The sequence below is a fragment of the Solea solea genome, chromosome 15 (assembly GCF_958295425.1).
Source record: "Solea solea chromosome 15, fSolSol10.1, whole genome shotgun sequence".
Lineage (NCBI taxonomy): Eukaryota > Metazoa > Chordata > Actinopteri > Pleuronectiformes > Soleidae > Solea > Solea solea.
Genome location: NC_081148.1, coordinates 15,487,774 through 15,503,471, shown reverse-complemented (window position 1 = coordinate 15,503,471; position 15,698 = coordinate 15,487,774). Strand labels below are relative to the sequence as shown.

Below are 15,698 nucleotides of genomic sequence, written 5' to 3'. Positions count from 1 at the left end.
ATGTTTTCTCAGGCGCATGTGTATGACGCAAAACAAAGCCAAAACAAGCTAACATGCTAATTACCACCAATAGCTATGTATGGTGTTTACCCTGTGCTATTTTTGAAAAAAATAATTATTATTATGACATTCACACAATTCTATCGAACCAAAGCTTTCTTTTTTTTCTTTTAAATTTCAGCGAGGAATATTTTCTAATGTTCCAATGTGTCTATCAGCTAGCCCATCATGAGCTAGCCCCTCTGCAGGCAGTCGGTCGACTGTCGCTGACGTAACACATTTGACATTCGCATGGAGCGTGATAGCAGGGTAATGCTAACAAGACGGACGTTTTTAACTTAAAATGTAACGTTTTCGATATATCAGTATTGTATCTGTATCATTATTCGGAGTTAAATCCATAAACCAGTAATTACTCGGCTCATTTGTTTCTATGTCGTGTTCGTCCCTGGTGCCAGCGATGACATTAGCCAACCCCTGATGATTAGTAGCTAACCGTGTATGTGTTTTCTCTCAGCTGATCCAGAGCTCGTAGTTATGACTTTCCCACATCTTTCAAGATCCTTAACTGGCCTCATCGCAGGCTCAGCTCCTGTTTTCCATCACAGGGCGTTCAGGTAAGAGACTCTCTCTATATATATATGCTTGTACAGTGTTGTTATCATGTGTAACGAAGTAAAAATACTTCAGGATAAAATCAAAAGAGTTGGTAAATGTATTGTCTTAATGATCTGTATTTATATAGCTCTTTTCTAGTCTTGATAACCGCTCAAACAGAAAGAAATGGTCACAAATAACTCTTCTCAGATACATTAAACAATTTGAATGTAGATCCTATATTACAATTATAGGCAAAGTATGTACATTAATCATGGTGGAAGGTTTATATTACTTAATACTTACTCCTCCCTCTCATCATCTTATATATCTATAGTAAATTCACTAATGTATTATGGTCTACATTTCTTTTCAAATTCATTTTGCCTATTTTTATAATTGTAAGTAGCTTTTTGTATTTATTCATCAAAAGCAAATTCATTGGCTTGAATGTTATTCATCATTTTTTCTGTTGACTTCCTTTTGGCTTCTTGTCAGAGCTGTACAATGGATATTAGATGTAGGACGGGGTGAAATAATTAAGTTATGCAACTTGGTTAGTAAGAGTAATGTCTGCTCTTTAAGTTGCCCCTTAGATTGATATACTACTTGTCTTTCCAGTGTTACTGCTGTTGCAGCAGCCATTCAAAAGATGACAAGAGTCCGTGTAGTGGACAACAGCTCTCTTGGAAATACACCACATCACCGTCCTCCAAGAGTCATCCATGTCTACACCAAGAACGGTGTTGGAAAAGTTGGTGACACAGTGTTGCTTGCCATCAAAGGACAGAAGAAGAAGGCGCTCATCGTTGGACACAAAATGCCTGGAGATCGCATGACTCCACGCTTTGATTCAAATAATGTTGTTCTTATTGAAAACAATGGTAATCCTACAGGGACAAGAATAAAGGTTCCTATACCCACACATCTACGGAAACTGGAGGGAGATTACTCTAAAGTGTTAGCCATTGCCTGTTCGTTTGTTTAACTGCTGTGATCTTTTGAAATGTCAGTCATACCCTGTATATTTTGCTTTCACTGGAAGATATTTGTTTTTCATCAGTAAACTTTAAAATAAGCCAACAGAGTCACAACATTTGTCTTTGTCAACATGTTTGACCTTTACTGAGGCCTTTCTGTGCTTACTGTAAATATGACCTTTACCCTGAATGCATAGGAGTTTCTGATGTAGTCTGAGCAGAGAAATGTAGGGCAGCTATATGTTATAAACACAATGAACAAGACAAGACCTTAAACCACAAGATATTTTTTTATTGAAGGCACAACATACATTCACAACACATGAGTGGCACATTTTTAACAGATTACAACATCATGGCGTCATATATAAGGCATTCAGTATCATATGATCCCTGCAAAAGTCACTCAAGTGAACTGATGAACAGTATTTCTCATGAATGTGAGTCAGTGTCACTGCTTCCTTTAACTAAAATCCTAGTGCAAAATTAAAAAACAATCAAGGTTGTCAGTTTGACTTCAAATAAAGATAATACTGGTCAAAAATAAAGGCTAAACTTCAATGGCAAAAGCCAAAAATTAAAAGTTTCTGCTGAATCAGATCAAGTCTCTACTGCCACCTACAGTACAGGCACAATAATTACATTATCAATTTAACACTATGGTGATGATTTCTTTATACATTTACTTCTACCATGGAGATTATGATTCCAGTGCTGTATGTGTTACAATAAACTACTGAACTTCAATTAATGAAATGATGTATGGGCCAAGGAATCCATTACCTTTTAGGGCAGATTCATTTATGGGGTGGAGGTTTTTTCTTTCTTCAACGGCATTTAACAAAAATTGAAGAAATCCTACAGAGGTCACTACTGAAAGAAAATAAGACATATGTAGAGTGCTAACATCTGTTAACTGTTCAAGTTTGGAGGAGATCTAAACAATGATCCAGATTATGGGTATAAAATATTCTTATGAGGGGATCCTTATTCAGTTACTATACAAATATATAACTTATTCAGTTTGTACAGTGGCACAATTTGTTGAGAAAAAAGGAGTTGGTTGTTGGTTATATCACTGATGTGTTGGCAGAGGTTTGTGCTCTCGAAGCACCTTTTATTTGCAAAATAAATTTGGTTGCGAAAAATTTAGATCATGGCAGAATGATGAAGACTATAAGACTTCACTTTAAAATTCTACAGTAAAGGACGTACATCTTAAAATATATTTTTTTCATTCTCTGAGAGAGAGGCTAATATGGGTCATAAATCACAAAGTCATACAGACAGCAAATTCTAATTGTAGAAATATAAAATCAGCCGTTACCGTGCATGCATTATACAGTTAGTGTTTTTTTGTCATGCACAGACTCATGCTGTTTTTAAGATATGAAGGGTTGGAAAAGCACATGGACTGCTTAATACTGTGTGTTTGCATAGTTTCTTAAATCCAGCTGGGAGATGCATCTTGGACTTTGGTTTTATGTTACACAACTATCTTTTTGCTACTTTAGTTGCGGAGGTGGGAGAGTGTTAAAGGACCAGTTTGAGGCTAAGGCTGAGGGGTCTTCAGGGCTCCGGTTTCATGGATGTCTGTACCTGCATACTCTGCATGCTCCTCTATCAAAGACTCCGCTTCATCCGCACATTGTCATGTAAAGCCACTGGCAATGTGAGAAACAGAGTTAGACAAACAGAAGAGAGTTACAGGCCGTGTGGAGGTTTTCTTTTTTGAACAGAACTCACCTCTGTGACATTCATCTCAGCCACTCCTGACCCCTCCTTGTCAAACTGCCGGTAAGACCCTGTTAAAATGTCACAATTTACAATCGTCATACACATAGATTGCGGCCCCCTAGCTTCTGAGATACGTTACTACAATGAGTCTATAATAGGCCTAATAAAACATTCATTTTATATGTATGCATTTCATTTTATAATTATAATTTTATATAATGCATTACAGCAAAGCTATCACCTGAGAGTATTGCAGACCATCTACACAGGACTTTCTGCTTGGAGTTTGCATGTTCTCCCTGTGTGAGTGTGAGTTTTCCCTGGGTAGATTGCCCGTAGGTGTGAATGTGAGAGTGAATGATTATTTGTCTGTGTGTGTGTGTTGACCCTGTGATGGACTAGTGAGCTGTCCAGGATGTACCCCCACCAGAGGATAAAGCAGTAGACAATGGATGGATGGATGAGTCAATGTAAGCGGACAGATATTCCAATATCAATGTGACCTGTGCTTCCTTAAAAACAAGACAGTGGCGAATGATGTAAATAAACATCTATAGCAACAATTTGATCACACGATTCTCTTTCAACCTGTACAAAGGAGGACGAGGGGCTCAAACCAGTGAACTCATGCTGAGGTTTCAAGCCTTTTCAGCTTCTGGGGCAAGGATTTCTAAATTTCACTTCCGTTTTGGCCTATTAACCATTTTCAGGTCAGTTGCCACACCCACTCTGTGGTTTGTCCCAAGAGTCCCCAAGAGTTAACCAGTGTAAATGTGGATATCAGATATCGGTCACTTCAAAAAAGTCTCCAAAAAAGTCTGATGAAGGCAACGTATTAGAATTGGGCGGTCTGCGGTGAAAATGCAGCCCCTATTGTCTGCGTCGTGCTAATGTGTAACCCACACTGCATGTTTTGTGGTAGGAAAAATCCTGGAGACTCCAGTACTCTTCAGATGTGTGCACTCATGTGTGGAGGATGAATAGGCTACCCCAACATTCATTTGTGTGATATGGATTAAAGTTATCTGTAAGTGAATGCTGCATTCATTAGATTATTGAGCACTGCCCATCATTAAGATATATTTGCTGCTACTGACAATCACTCATAACTTGCACACATGAGCACTCAAAGCTGCAAATTATGATAATAATCAACAATGAAGGAAGAACCGCGTTGTGTTGTTTTACAACTGTCTTCTGATACAGTCAAACTAATGATAAGTTTGCTCCCCCAGGATTTCTAATGACATTCATATTCATTCACTACTCACTGAACATGGCTTCCAGCTTGACCAAACAGCAGATGAAGTTGTCAAAGTCAATCATCTCGTTCTCTGCATACCGGGCCACCAGAAGCTGGTTCAGTCTGTTATTTAGTTTGAAACCTTTAAAGAATCACAGCAGGAAAAGAGAAAGGGCTGCAGATATCATCCATGACTGTGTGTGTTTATTGTATATGTGTGTGGAAAGATTTAAATGCACTGTACCTGCTGCTTCCACAGCAAGGCGCATCTCATATGAGCTCATGGCACCAGACTTGTCAAGGTCATATTGTCTGAAAATGCCCTAGAAGACAATGAGAGAAATGTATATATTCATACAAAGAGACTAAGAGTGCATAATGTTCCTTTGACCTTAGAAATTCATTCTTACCAGCCAGTTCCGGATCTTGTTCCAGAGGATCTGAAATTCCACCAGTCCCAAACGGGCGCTACCATCTTTCTAGTAAACAGGGTGTCAAGGGGTGAATCTAGACACAGACAATCACTGGCATGCAAGCTGTTTTTGTTGTTGTCATTTTTTTTTTTTTGGAAAAAATAAATACAAATTTTGATCATTTAATGCTCGATAAGAGGATACATCCATTAGATTGACCATGGTCCTACAGGACTCCATACTGAAGCCATCAGTCTTCAGGTCTTTGTCTGAAATAATTAGAAATAATTGAAACAGCCGTCAGTGACTAATCTACATTCTATATTAGAATGTAATATGGCAGATGTATAAATAATATGTCAACTTTCAAACCCTTGTGAATTGCTGCCTAAAAATCAAACTTACGCCGGGATACGACTCTGTTCAGAATAGTCCTGAGCTCTCGAATTGAAATCTCCATATCCTGGAAAACACAGTGAACAAAAGAAGATCATTTTTTCAGTTTAAGTAGAAGTGGCTTAAAGCTCCGGTGTGTAACTTCTGTTGCCAAAACAATGCTAGTGTCAGAGCCACTCTAACTTAGCCCACACCTCAGATGAGCCTGCAGAGCTTCCTGAAAGTACAACTCACGGTCTATCTTCAAACCATTCTCTTTCTAGTTTTACCTCAACTCATGTTTCAGAGAACTGGTATATTCCTTAACCTAGAGTTTGCTGCTATCTCACATCACTAGCGTAGCTGTCATGCTTCCGCCTTGCCTCCATCAGTCATGATGTAAAATGCATCACTCTGTGTCTCCACAGACACAAAACAAAACGCTGCTATACTGAGAAACACAAAGAGAGTCATGTGGAGCTGCCAGACTTAATCAGCATTGTCTGAACTAATCATTTATTCCATAACAAGGGTGATACCATTTTTGTACTTATGTTTAGACTTTAAACATTAAACACCAAAAAAAACACTAAAACACCACACCACAATATTACCACTATTAGTAATAGTGAATGATAAAAAAAAAAGAAACAGTCAGACAGGACTTACCTCTCCTGCTAGCTGGGCAAACATGGACTTAAAGGAATCATCAATATCATCTTCAGTTATTTCATCCTGTACAAAAGCGAGATAAAAGAGTGACAGATTACTGGCATGCTAGTTTTTTCATGATAACATACATTTCATTTTCTGACGGCGTTAGTTATGCGTCACTACGTACATCATCTCCTAAATCAGCAGAGATTTCATCATCCAGTTCTCTGCAGTGGACAAATGATGACATGTTTACACATTAAAAACATACAGACCGACATGTTAAAAAACAAATAAAACAGATATGAGTTAATCCATGTCACATACTCCGTTTCTGATTGCTTCTCAGTGAAGACTCTGAGGACAAAGTCAGCCTCTTTACTGGGCTCAAAGGTCGAGGGGACGACGATGTACTCCCCAGGTGGCAGACGCAGCCGTGTGCTCACTTCTCTCATGTTAATGAATGTCTCCGAGCGTGCACATGACGAGTGTCTCAGAAAGAAATCTTTCTTCAAGTGGACATTGTGGCAGCCTCTGTACTATGGGCAATAGGAAATAATCCATCACATGAGGCATTTGTTTTTCCTGTCAACCTCTTTTTTTTCTTTTTTTAATAATAATAATAATAATAATAAAAAAAACACATGCTATATTCAAAGTTTGGCCTACCTCTTCTGGGACCTGTAAAAAAAAAAGAAAAGGGAAAATGTTATAAGTTTAAGTTGAGGCAAAAACTCTGAAATTCAAAGAGGCTTGTGACTTTTTCATCCTTGTTCTCACCTCATAGAGAGCAAAGCCGATGGTGTGCATGTCCTGACCTTGGCGACGATACCTGCGACGATCCTTCTGCATGAGAGATACTAAAAAACTGCACGCCACCTCATCGTCCTCCGGGTCATCATCCTCCTCCAGTAACGTGATCTTATACTGAGGGTTGATCCAAAATGTGTCTACACAGACGGTGCATTTGTGTTAGAGAAGCCATTTTCTGTATAATATAATTGCATTTTCCATGTAAACATATGGTTGGGACTGACTGGGGTGGTTCCTGCAGCCTCCAGCGGTGCTGCCTCTTCTCCATGTGCCGTAGAACTTCATGGTGTTCCAGTGGCTGACAGCGTCCTCGCTCAGAGCATCAGCCGTCAGGTTACAGATCTCTAGTCGAGAAAACTGTCTCAAGAATTCACTGAAGGACATCCTGGGAGATTAAAGTGAATTCTGAGTCAAACACCTGATTTTCTATTTATTTAATAAAATTTTTTTAAAAAAAATAAAAATATATATATATAGATATATATATCTATATATATATATTCAATGGTTTATTTTAAACCAATGTGAAATCCACTTGTCTATTTCAGATCAAGCACTCAATGAATAGAATGTTGTAGTTCTTTTTGTGGCCACCAGAATTTTCACAGAGCCAATACAGACGAAGCAGACCTGCTCAGGCTTTGGCAGAGGTTCATTCACTCTGTCATATGTTTATGTGCCATCCAAACAATCCTGGAGACATCATTTGAAGGTTGAAATCCAACATTGTCTCACTTTAAGACACAATGGATAAAATAACACTTTCCTTATCTTTACAAGTATAATTATATCACTTGTCTCATGTAACTCTTGAGAAAGAAGAAAATATGAAACCTAACAATTCTCTAAGAATAAAAGTCCTATCAGTAGAATACATTCCGACACTGGCCAATCTTACCAGAACTCCCCGTCTTCCATCTGAAGATGCAAGTCCTCTCGTTCAGAAGGGTCGATCTCGTCCCATTCAGATGAACTACACGTGACAAGACAATGATTTGAAAGTCATTAAAGAAGACATAAACCAAAAGAAACACAAGATTAAAGGGACTTTTAGTGAGCCAGAGGTAATTGGTAATATGGTTTTGGCCTACTCACTTGTCACTCCAGGCACCAGTCCACTCCACCTGGCCCCAAGGATTACGTACACGGATTAAACGTGTCATGTCGCCTTGAAAATCAACCTATGCAAACACCAGAGTGATGAGAAACTTACATAGACAATAACTGTTATCATTAATGGTTAACTATTAAACAGAGACAGAGTCATGCACAGGCAGACCTCCTTCAGTCCAGTCACTGAGTAGGCGTGGCCCTTCACAAGCTTCTTGAATGTTACAGCCTCCATGTCAAAGGCACTGGTGATCTGTAATGTTACGTAAAACGATGAACTGCATCCCTGAGTATGAATCATCTGGCACAAAAAGAGCTTTTAATGTAATTGGCTTTCTCTTGATGAGAGTGCCTTGGTGGTTTGCCAGCGTGGTCCGCACTTACATCTATAGAGCAGCCCAACAGTGAGCCTCTCTCCAGGGCTTTACCGATAATCCTGTACAGATCTCTGGGAGCCTTGCGGAGCTCGTACATCTCAGACACGCCACCTGTGAAGTCTTCAAAGCCTTCAGTGGTGCTTCCTCCAGACAGTGCCTCGTAGGATCCATTTAGTCTGATAACCACATTAAGAATCAGTTTGAGTGTCATCTACAGCAGTACTTCAGATTATAGTTGGCAGCTTCCTACTAAATACACTCGCGTTGAATTATTTAGCTGACTCTTTCAATACCTACTTCGCATAAGCCTTCTCCATGAGTGCACTCCAGAATTCATTGCCCTCAGCCGAATGGACAAACATGAGCTCCCCATCTTTGACAGGCAGCCGGTCATCAATCACAACATCCACCCATTCGCCAAACTGCCAAAACTGCAAAACAGACACATGTTTAAGTATCCCATCGAGCCACACTGCCTCCCTAAAAGTCTGGAGGGCGAAGACTGGAGTTAAGTACCTGAAAGTGGAAAATTCCAGCATAATCATCTTGGAAGGTCTGCCCGTGTGGGACAACACGATGAAGAAGCTTCTCATTTAGAGTGAGCGAGGCGATGGCCGCCAAGAGCCAACAATCACCTGCAAGAGAGGGGAGGCATTTAGGAACCAGCAAATAATGGCTTCCTACTTTTTTTCTTTCCATGGCAGTTTGAACATGAATGACTCACCAAGGGCTCCCTGACAAATGTCTGTTCTGGTGGCACCGCCCACAATGAACTGAGGGTCCTGCGTCAGTTCCTACAGGTGAAATTAAATGTGTGGATACAATTCCATCAAATAAACAGATTTCAGTCCAGTCAAACCTTTACAGACATTAGCATGTAGCCTCTAAATAAAACACATGGAAGAAGCATGTCATGCTTCAAGGAACCAAAACCTGGGAGCTGCTAAGATCACTAAAGTCGCTGCAACGTCACTGTATTAGTTAACTAATTAAACTAGGAAAGCAATCAAAACAAAGACAGTGGATTATACCAGCACCACATTTCCCTCACTGATGAGTGCATTTTATCCTTCAACTTAAAAAATATATGGCTTTGTCTGGATGATGAGATTCAAAGCCTATTTAAATTGGACAAAAACAGTCTGATTCACGCTCCACACGAATGATCCCTAGGGCGACACATCTTTCACACCACTGCTATTTTTGTATCTGTGCATCACCTCCCTGTGTGTTAACACAGCAGTGTAAACAAATGTCCAAGCGGGGAGTGGTCAGATGCCATTAGATGTAAACAGCTGCAGACACCGGACTGAGAAGCTCGTACTTGTCCTATCCTGTCCGCGTTTGCAAGCATGTCATGAGATAGTGTCATTGAATATATTTATGACGGCGCCCACTGTTGCCAACATATTTGCTATTAATGCTCAATTGTATTTTGTGAGTGGATGGCAACTGGCAAAATAAGAATTGCATTGGTGTGTGTGGGTATTTTTTTTTAACTGTGCATACAGTATGACATCACACACTAGGTTTGGAGTATACTGTATATAAAAGTGGACAAAGTCTCCCACTGTGAATCTTTAAGATTTGCCATGCCAGAGTTTGAAACATTAAACCAGACACCTATTGGATGATACTAGCTGTCAATCACACTGGTGTCCACTAATTTGTGCTGCACTGCGATCATTTTCCTCTAAATATGTACATATCATAGAAAAATGACATCATGTTCTATTGAAGGTGACCTGAAACTATCAACAAAGACCATTAACTTCTCAGGAATAGGTTGACTGATGTTATAAACCATTTCAACAGCAGAGTCCGCCCTTGGTGCCACTTCAGTCATACTTCCTGGACTTCCACTTTCGCCTCAGCAGACTAAGTCCATTTTTCTACAGTATATGGTCTGGAGTTTGAACTACTATTCATGTGTAGAAATCTCTCTCCTCCCAGTTTTCTCACCGTGGGTCTTATCCACTCCACATCTCTAGTTTTAGAGGAATGAGGCGCAAGCTCCTTAAAGCCCAGGGATGGAGGCTCAGCTGGGAAACAGGGGTCTTCAAACAGGGAGCCCGACTCCACGCACTCTTGTTTCAGTGCCTCGTAGTCCTGGTTGGCAAAGTGCACAGCCTGCTCGTTGGAGCCCATGCCTTCGGCTCGGAGCCTGCTGGTGTATATTGTTGCAGATATCCCTCCGACTGGATCCATATTGCTGCAAGATAAAAATAATGGCACTGGTGGGTGGGTGGGTGAGCGTGTGTGTGTGTGCACAGTACTGCTGTCTATTAATAGAAGAAAGTTTATCAGTGGCACACTCTTGTGTCAGAGTTATAGCATGCCAATCATCTGTGGGAGGGTGAAGAAAGATTATTTTACACTGGTAATTCATTTTTTGAAATTATAACAAGAAGCCAAGGCTGCTAAAAAGACTATGGTCAGGTACATTCTACAATTAAAGGCTTACACATGATGACTTATGTATGTACTTGTGTATGTTTTAAGTAGTGTCGGCTGGTGAGATTTCTGTGCTGGGGGGGGGGGGGCACGGTAGTTAAAAATCAGTTTTTAGATGCGATGTATCACCAGTGGTATGAATCACAGCAGCCTACTGATGCCCCACATTGATTTTCCTTGAATTAAATGATTCTCGTTGGAACCGTGTTTGTCTGATACTGCCATTCCACCAAAAAAAAAAAAGGTGTAATTTTCCACATCAAAACAAAAACCCCTTGTGAAACTATCAGTTCAAACCCTACAGAAGTTTTTATGTTAGGACCCTTTTTACAGCTCATGTAATATCTGACCCAATATGAAAAAGGGTAAAGGGAGGAGCAGGCCACAGTCTCAACACTGTGTTAAGTGTGTAGTTGTGAAAAAGTTCATACAACATTATATATATATATATATATATATATATATATATATATATATATATATATATATATATATATATGGCGACAAGAGCAAATCTGTGCACACTATAACATTTCTATTTTCCTGTAAGTTGCACTGCAACACCAAATATTATTTTAAATTGATAACTCAAACATTTTAAGAAATATGTCACACTTTTCATTCGATAAAAGGCTGGAAAATAAATTTAAATGCTACTGACCAATTTTACAGTAGTACGAAATTGAAATGAATCTGTGCCAAGCCTTAAAATGTGATGAGAGTAATGTGAACTCGGAGTGAGAGAGTGCACCATCATCATGCACCACAGAGAATCATAATAGACACTAAAAGCTCTGGTCTGAGAGAGAACAAACTGAGCCTAAACCAAACCTGACAGGCTTTCTGTTTTTTGTCTCCTGAGCCAGAGAAGTTACAATAAGCTTGAGGAAGCCTGCTGAAAATGACAATGATGACTCTTGTATTTCTAATGTTGTGGCAACAACCCTACAAAAGGGTAATAAGAATCTTCCTAACAACAATGTTAATTTGATGGTAATATCACTCCACTAAAAATGTAAGTTAGAAATAAGTTAATACCAATGCCCCACAACAGAAAGCACAGAAAACATGCTTGGATGAAAGCAGTGCCACCTTCAAAACAGAAAACCCAGGAATAACAAAGCAAGTTAGAATTAATGACACCTTGGTTGTACAGGTAGACTGAGAGTTTCATTGTCGGCACAAATGTACAGTATTTGGCCACAGAGGCAATTCTGATCCTGATTTTGTATTTTTAACTTAAATAAAGCAGTTTTCTCTCAGCCCCAAGTTCATGAAGCTTATACAGCCATGTGAAGACAAGTCAGTTTGAGTCTTTTTCTTTTTCCTGAATGCACCTGCTTCTCTATGCAAGGAGGGTTCACAGCTGCCAGTTAAGTCACCAGGGAGAACTTTGTAAGGAGAAATAAGACAAGAAGCTGCCTGTGGAGACTTTTTTTCCTTGTTTAAATAAGAGCTGGGAAAACAGGGACATTGTCTTTTATGCCACTCTGGTCTACTGGAACGGAATTCTAATAAGTTCACTAAACAGTCCAGACACTCACAGTCCAATAGACTTGGACTGAGCTTGGCAGTCGTGAGACAGCAGAAAGCTGAGAGAACATAATGCTGAAATTAAAGGATACATTACTGTCCTAGGGAAAGAAACAATCCCGCAGGACACGACATTGTTTATAAGACCACCCCCCAATACGAGGCCCCCTGCATGCCTATAGAGTCTGCAGGAATGTCCCCCAGCTCTGACAAACAGTAGAGAGAGGCTGCTGCTGGCAAATAACTACAAAGATATCTCCTTTTCACCCTAATGAACAAAGAAATGCTGATCAATGCAGTCCAGTGATGGTGATGTCATCCAGGACTTTAACCTCAACAATTCATCTGAACTACCCTGTCACTCAAAACACCGTACAGAAGCCAACACTGTCAAAATAATACAGCAACAACACTGCTTACTTTACTTCATAAAATGATTAAAAAGAATTTCAGGCAAAATATGCAATATCAACACACAGCGATCTTGTTTAACATCGGTTTCTCACTTTAGACCAATGCTATTTTAGTTTGATGTTAGTATTTGTTTTTGTGACGTTACAACATATTGTTTAATAAAAGTGGCTATCTAAGTCATTTTGGTGTAACTTTAGTAAATCCATGATACCAATAATATCACAACACAAAGATTCTGGGATAATTAATATATTACAAGACAATCATAAAGCAATACATCACGATATCTTTCTAACTGGAGAAAACAAAAAATTCGTGAAAAGTTAAAAGTGCAGTATTTCTCTGTTTATTCACAACATAGAGAACAACACGCATGAAGTCTATGTAAGCAGTGCCACCATGAGGAGACATCAAGTAGACAAGTGACAAGTAAAACTGGCAGGGACTGTTTTTAATTTTTAATTTTCTAATTAAAATATTTGCTCTAGCGTAGTGATTATTGAGGAAGGACGATGACATATCGCCAAATCAATATTTTAACATAAGCATTTTTGTAACATTAGTTAGGCGTTTGTTTTGTTTTGTTTATTTTTTTAAACACCACAACAGTTAGTAGCATGTCATTTCCTGTAACATTAAAAAAAACATGTTTGTAGTATTACAAAATCATATGCAAACAAAATAAAGATATGTACATGTATTTAAATGTAAGGATCTTTTTTTTTTTTACAATTATCGCGATGTTATCGGAAATCGCACTTATTTTGGATAATCGTGCCTTTCGCCTCCTCCATATAAATACTGCTGCTTAGCAACAGCGGCACCTGTTCAAGAAGTGGGCCTGTCGTTACGACCCTGCAGTAAACATGGCTACAGACATTTCTGACAGCAATAATTCTTTTTTGACACAATCACAGCGAGTCAACACCGGATGTTGAACAGGTGTGCTAAATCAGAGAGCCTTGAAATGCGACAGCTGTGACTGCACACTGACTATTGTTAGCGCTACAACACACGGAGCACAGTAAATCTGTATCACGGCACTGGAGGCCTGAACTACACACGAAGCACCGTTAACCGTCGGCCGCTTTGATTAGAAATGATGCAAAGTACACGAGACACTCACCACCGCTTCAAATGTGGCTCCGGTTGATTTCAGACTGACAGACGATTGTGCGAATCTGTAAACATACAAACAGGCAATGGTTTGGTTTCCAGGAGCGCAGGAATCAGGACCACCCCTCTCTACTGCACTCACTCTCACACACACACACACACACACACACACACATATAAAGGAGGAGGGGCCACTGCCTCACACCTTGTACCACACAATACTGTAACTGACCGCGAGAGGCGCTGTGGCCAACGAGCAGTCTTTCATAGACAAACACACAGTAGAGCACAGATGTCTAAATCTAACATTATACCATAAAAACATGTATGTGAAACACATTTTTGTGTATGTATGTGTATACACTTTCTCAATAATAAAAGGAATGATCTAAATAAAGGGTATTTTGTTCCAAAATGTTCCAAATGAATAATATCAAGTCAATTGACAATAAATGTAAAATAATAAAAAATACCCTGTGTTTGTCTGAAATCACATATAGAAGAACCATGAACGTAAAGCTAGTTTTTTCGGCTCTATGTATAACATATACAACAATAAATCAAACATTGAAATAGATTTTGTTGTTGAAAATAAATAAACTGTGATCACTATTAAAGTGAATCTTTGCTCATATGTAATTGTTGAAAATCCAGATATGTCAGTCTTCTTTAAAAATGCCTGTAAACTGAAATAATAATTGTGAGTCACTGAAAAGATAATGTGCAATAAATGACTGCAGAAGTTAAAGGTCACCAGACCCACCTGAAAACTAGAAAGCCAAGCTACAGATGCAAATGTCCTGTTTTACTTTGTAATGAAGCCAAGGTTTTGTGTATGTAAATGTTTGCATTGATGCAGATTTAAATATACCATGTTGCTTCAAATGAAGTGTTTAAACTGATTGACTCTGTAGTAAAGTGATAGTCTTAGAGTGTATTATTATCTCAGAATGATTGGAGCTGATCTCTGTGGCTAAACAAATAATGTGACACCCGAACCCTAACCTGGAAAAGTAAATATTAACATTCAGTGAATCCTTATCCTGGTGTAATTGTGTCCTCTGAATCACACTGACCAACACAAAGGTATATGTACCTAACATCAGCGGGAGCAGAGCATCACTAGAAGAGAATGGATTCCTGAAAGGTTGGGTGTTTCAGTCCGACATCAATTAAATAATATTGCGTTAAATCTACTTTCAGACAACGTTCAGGTTTCTTCATTTCTGCGGCTCAGTGTTTCTCTGTGCTGTATGTCAGGATTTAACATTAGCAACATCTGAATCAGACGCTGCTCCCATACAATCCTGATAAAAAAAATCTTCTGGGAGTTTTTTCGGTCCTCGACACTTAATATTTCTTTCTTTCTTTGTTGTTTGTACGTATAGTTATCTATGTTATAGAAACTATTTAAAAAAAACTGGGGCCACTCCCAAACAATAAAAACTATGGAGCATGTTATGTATACAAACTAATTAAAGCAAATTTGCTCTATAGGAACCAAAGTAATGTTGTTCTCAGACAAACACTAGCTTTTATTTACATGATGACAATAGGTGATGTCTGTTGGCTGTTTGGTAAAAACAGCAGTTCATGTATAATTAATCATTCATAAAGCCATGTAAGAACAGTAATAATGTATTCTGTCAATAGTGCATTCCAATGTAGCCACAGTGAAGCCTAATGTACAGTAGCTATGCTGATTGTACAAACACACATCACCTAAAGCTTAGTGTTGCAATGTCTTTCATTTCCTACTCCTAGTTTTGCTCAACAGTTTCTCCATTACATATGTTCAAGCTTCCATTTCATATGTTTAAGCTTCCATTTCATATGTTTAAGCTTCCAGTTCATATGCTCAAGCTTCCATTTCATATGTTTA

General features: G+C 38.9%; 2 protein-coding genes across 4 annotated transcripts; one reads left to right on the top strand and one right to left on the bottom strand.

The window, feature by feature from the left end:
- Positions 1-79: 79 nt before the first annotated feature.
- Positions 80-1,680, top strand: mrpl14 (mitochondrial ribosomal protein L14). Of its 3 annotated transcripts, none has more exons than XM_058652313.1 (3): positions 80-345; positions 518-617; positions 1,219-1,680. In XM_058652313.1, exons 2-3 carry the CDS (start codon positions 538-540, stop codon positions 1,583-1,585), a joined length of 447 nt encoding a protein of 148 aa, XP_058508296.1. In that variant the 5' UTR covers positions 80-345; positions 518-537; the 3' UTR covers positions 1,586-1,680. The 3 variants fall into 3 exon arrangements, with proteins under 3 accessions (XP_058508296.1, XP_058508295.1, XP_058508294.1); XM_058652312.1 differs by having other exon boundaries at positions 81-309; XM_058652311.1 differs by having other exon boundaries at positions 316-617.
- Positions 1,681-1,848: 168 nt separating this feature from the next.
- LOC131474453 (calpain-1 catalytic subunit-like) lies at positions 1,849-13,966 on the bottom strand. Its single transcript, XM_058652310.1, has 22 exons — positions 13,827-13,966; positions 10,262-10,511; positions 9,024-9,093; positions 8,816-8,934; positions 8,597-8,730; positions 8,307-8,475; positions 8,092-8,175; positions 7,908-7,993; positions 7,711-7,785; positions 7,037-7,197; positions 6,780-6,949; positions 6,669-6,680; positions 6,327-6,538; positions 6,187-6,226; positions 6,015-6,080; positions 5,376-5,433; positions 5,175-5,239; positions 4,968-5,036; positions 4,802-4,880; positions 4,586-4,699; positions 3,324-3,382; positions 1,849-3,241 (listed from the first exon to the last, which is right to left on the bottom strand). Exons 2-22 carry the CDS (start codon positions 10,505-10,507, stop codon positions 3,215-3,217), a joined length of 2,115 nt encoding a protein of 704 aa, XP_058508293.1. The 5' UTR covers positions 10,508-10,511; positions 13,827-13,966; the 3' UTR covers positions 1,849-3,214.
- Positions 13,967-15,698: the final 1,732 nt, after the last annotated feature.

Excerpts from the sequence above, each read along its gene's own strand:
- mrpl14 (XM_058652311.1), top strand. The coding sequence starts at position 502 with ATGTGTTTTCTCTCAGCTGATCCAGAGCTCGTAGTTATGACTTTCCCA. Across the intron at positions 618-1,218 it reads TTCCATCACAGGGCGTTCAG|TGTTACTGCTGTTGCAGCAG; the intron begins GTAAGAGACTCT and ends TTGTCTTTCCAG.
- LOC131474453 (XM_058652310.1), bottom strand. The coding sequence starts at position 10,507 with ATGGATCCAGTCGGAGGGATATCTGCAACAATATACACCAGCAGGCTC. Across the intron at positions 8,731-8,815 it reads CTGGAATTTTCCACTTTCAG|TTTTGGCAGTTTGGCGAATG; the intron begins GTACTTAACTCC and ends TCTGTTTTGCAG. Across the intron at positions 5,037-5,174 it reads CCATGGTCAATCTAATGGAT|AAAGATGGTAGCGCCCGTTT; the intron begins GTATCCTCTTAT and ends CCTGTTTACTAG.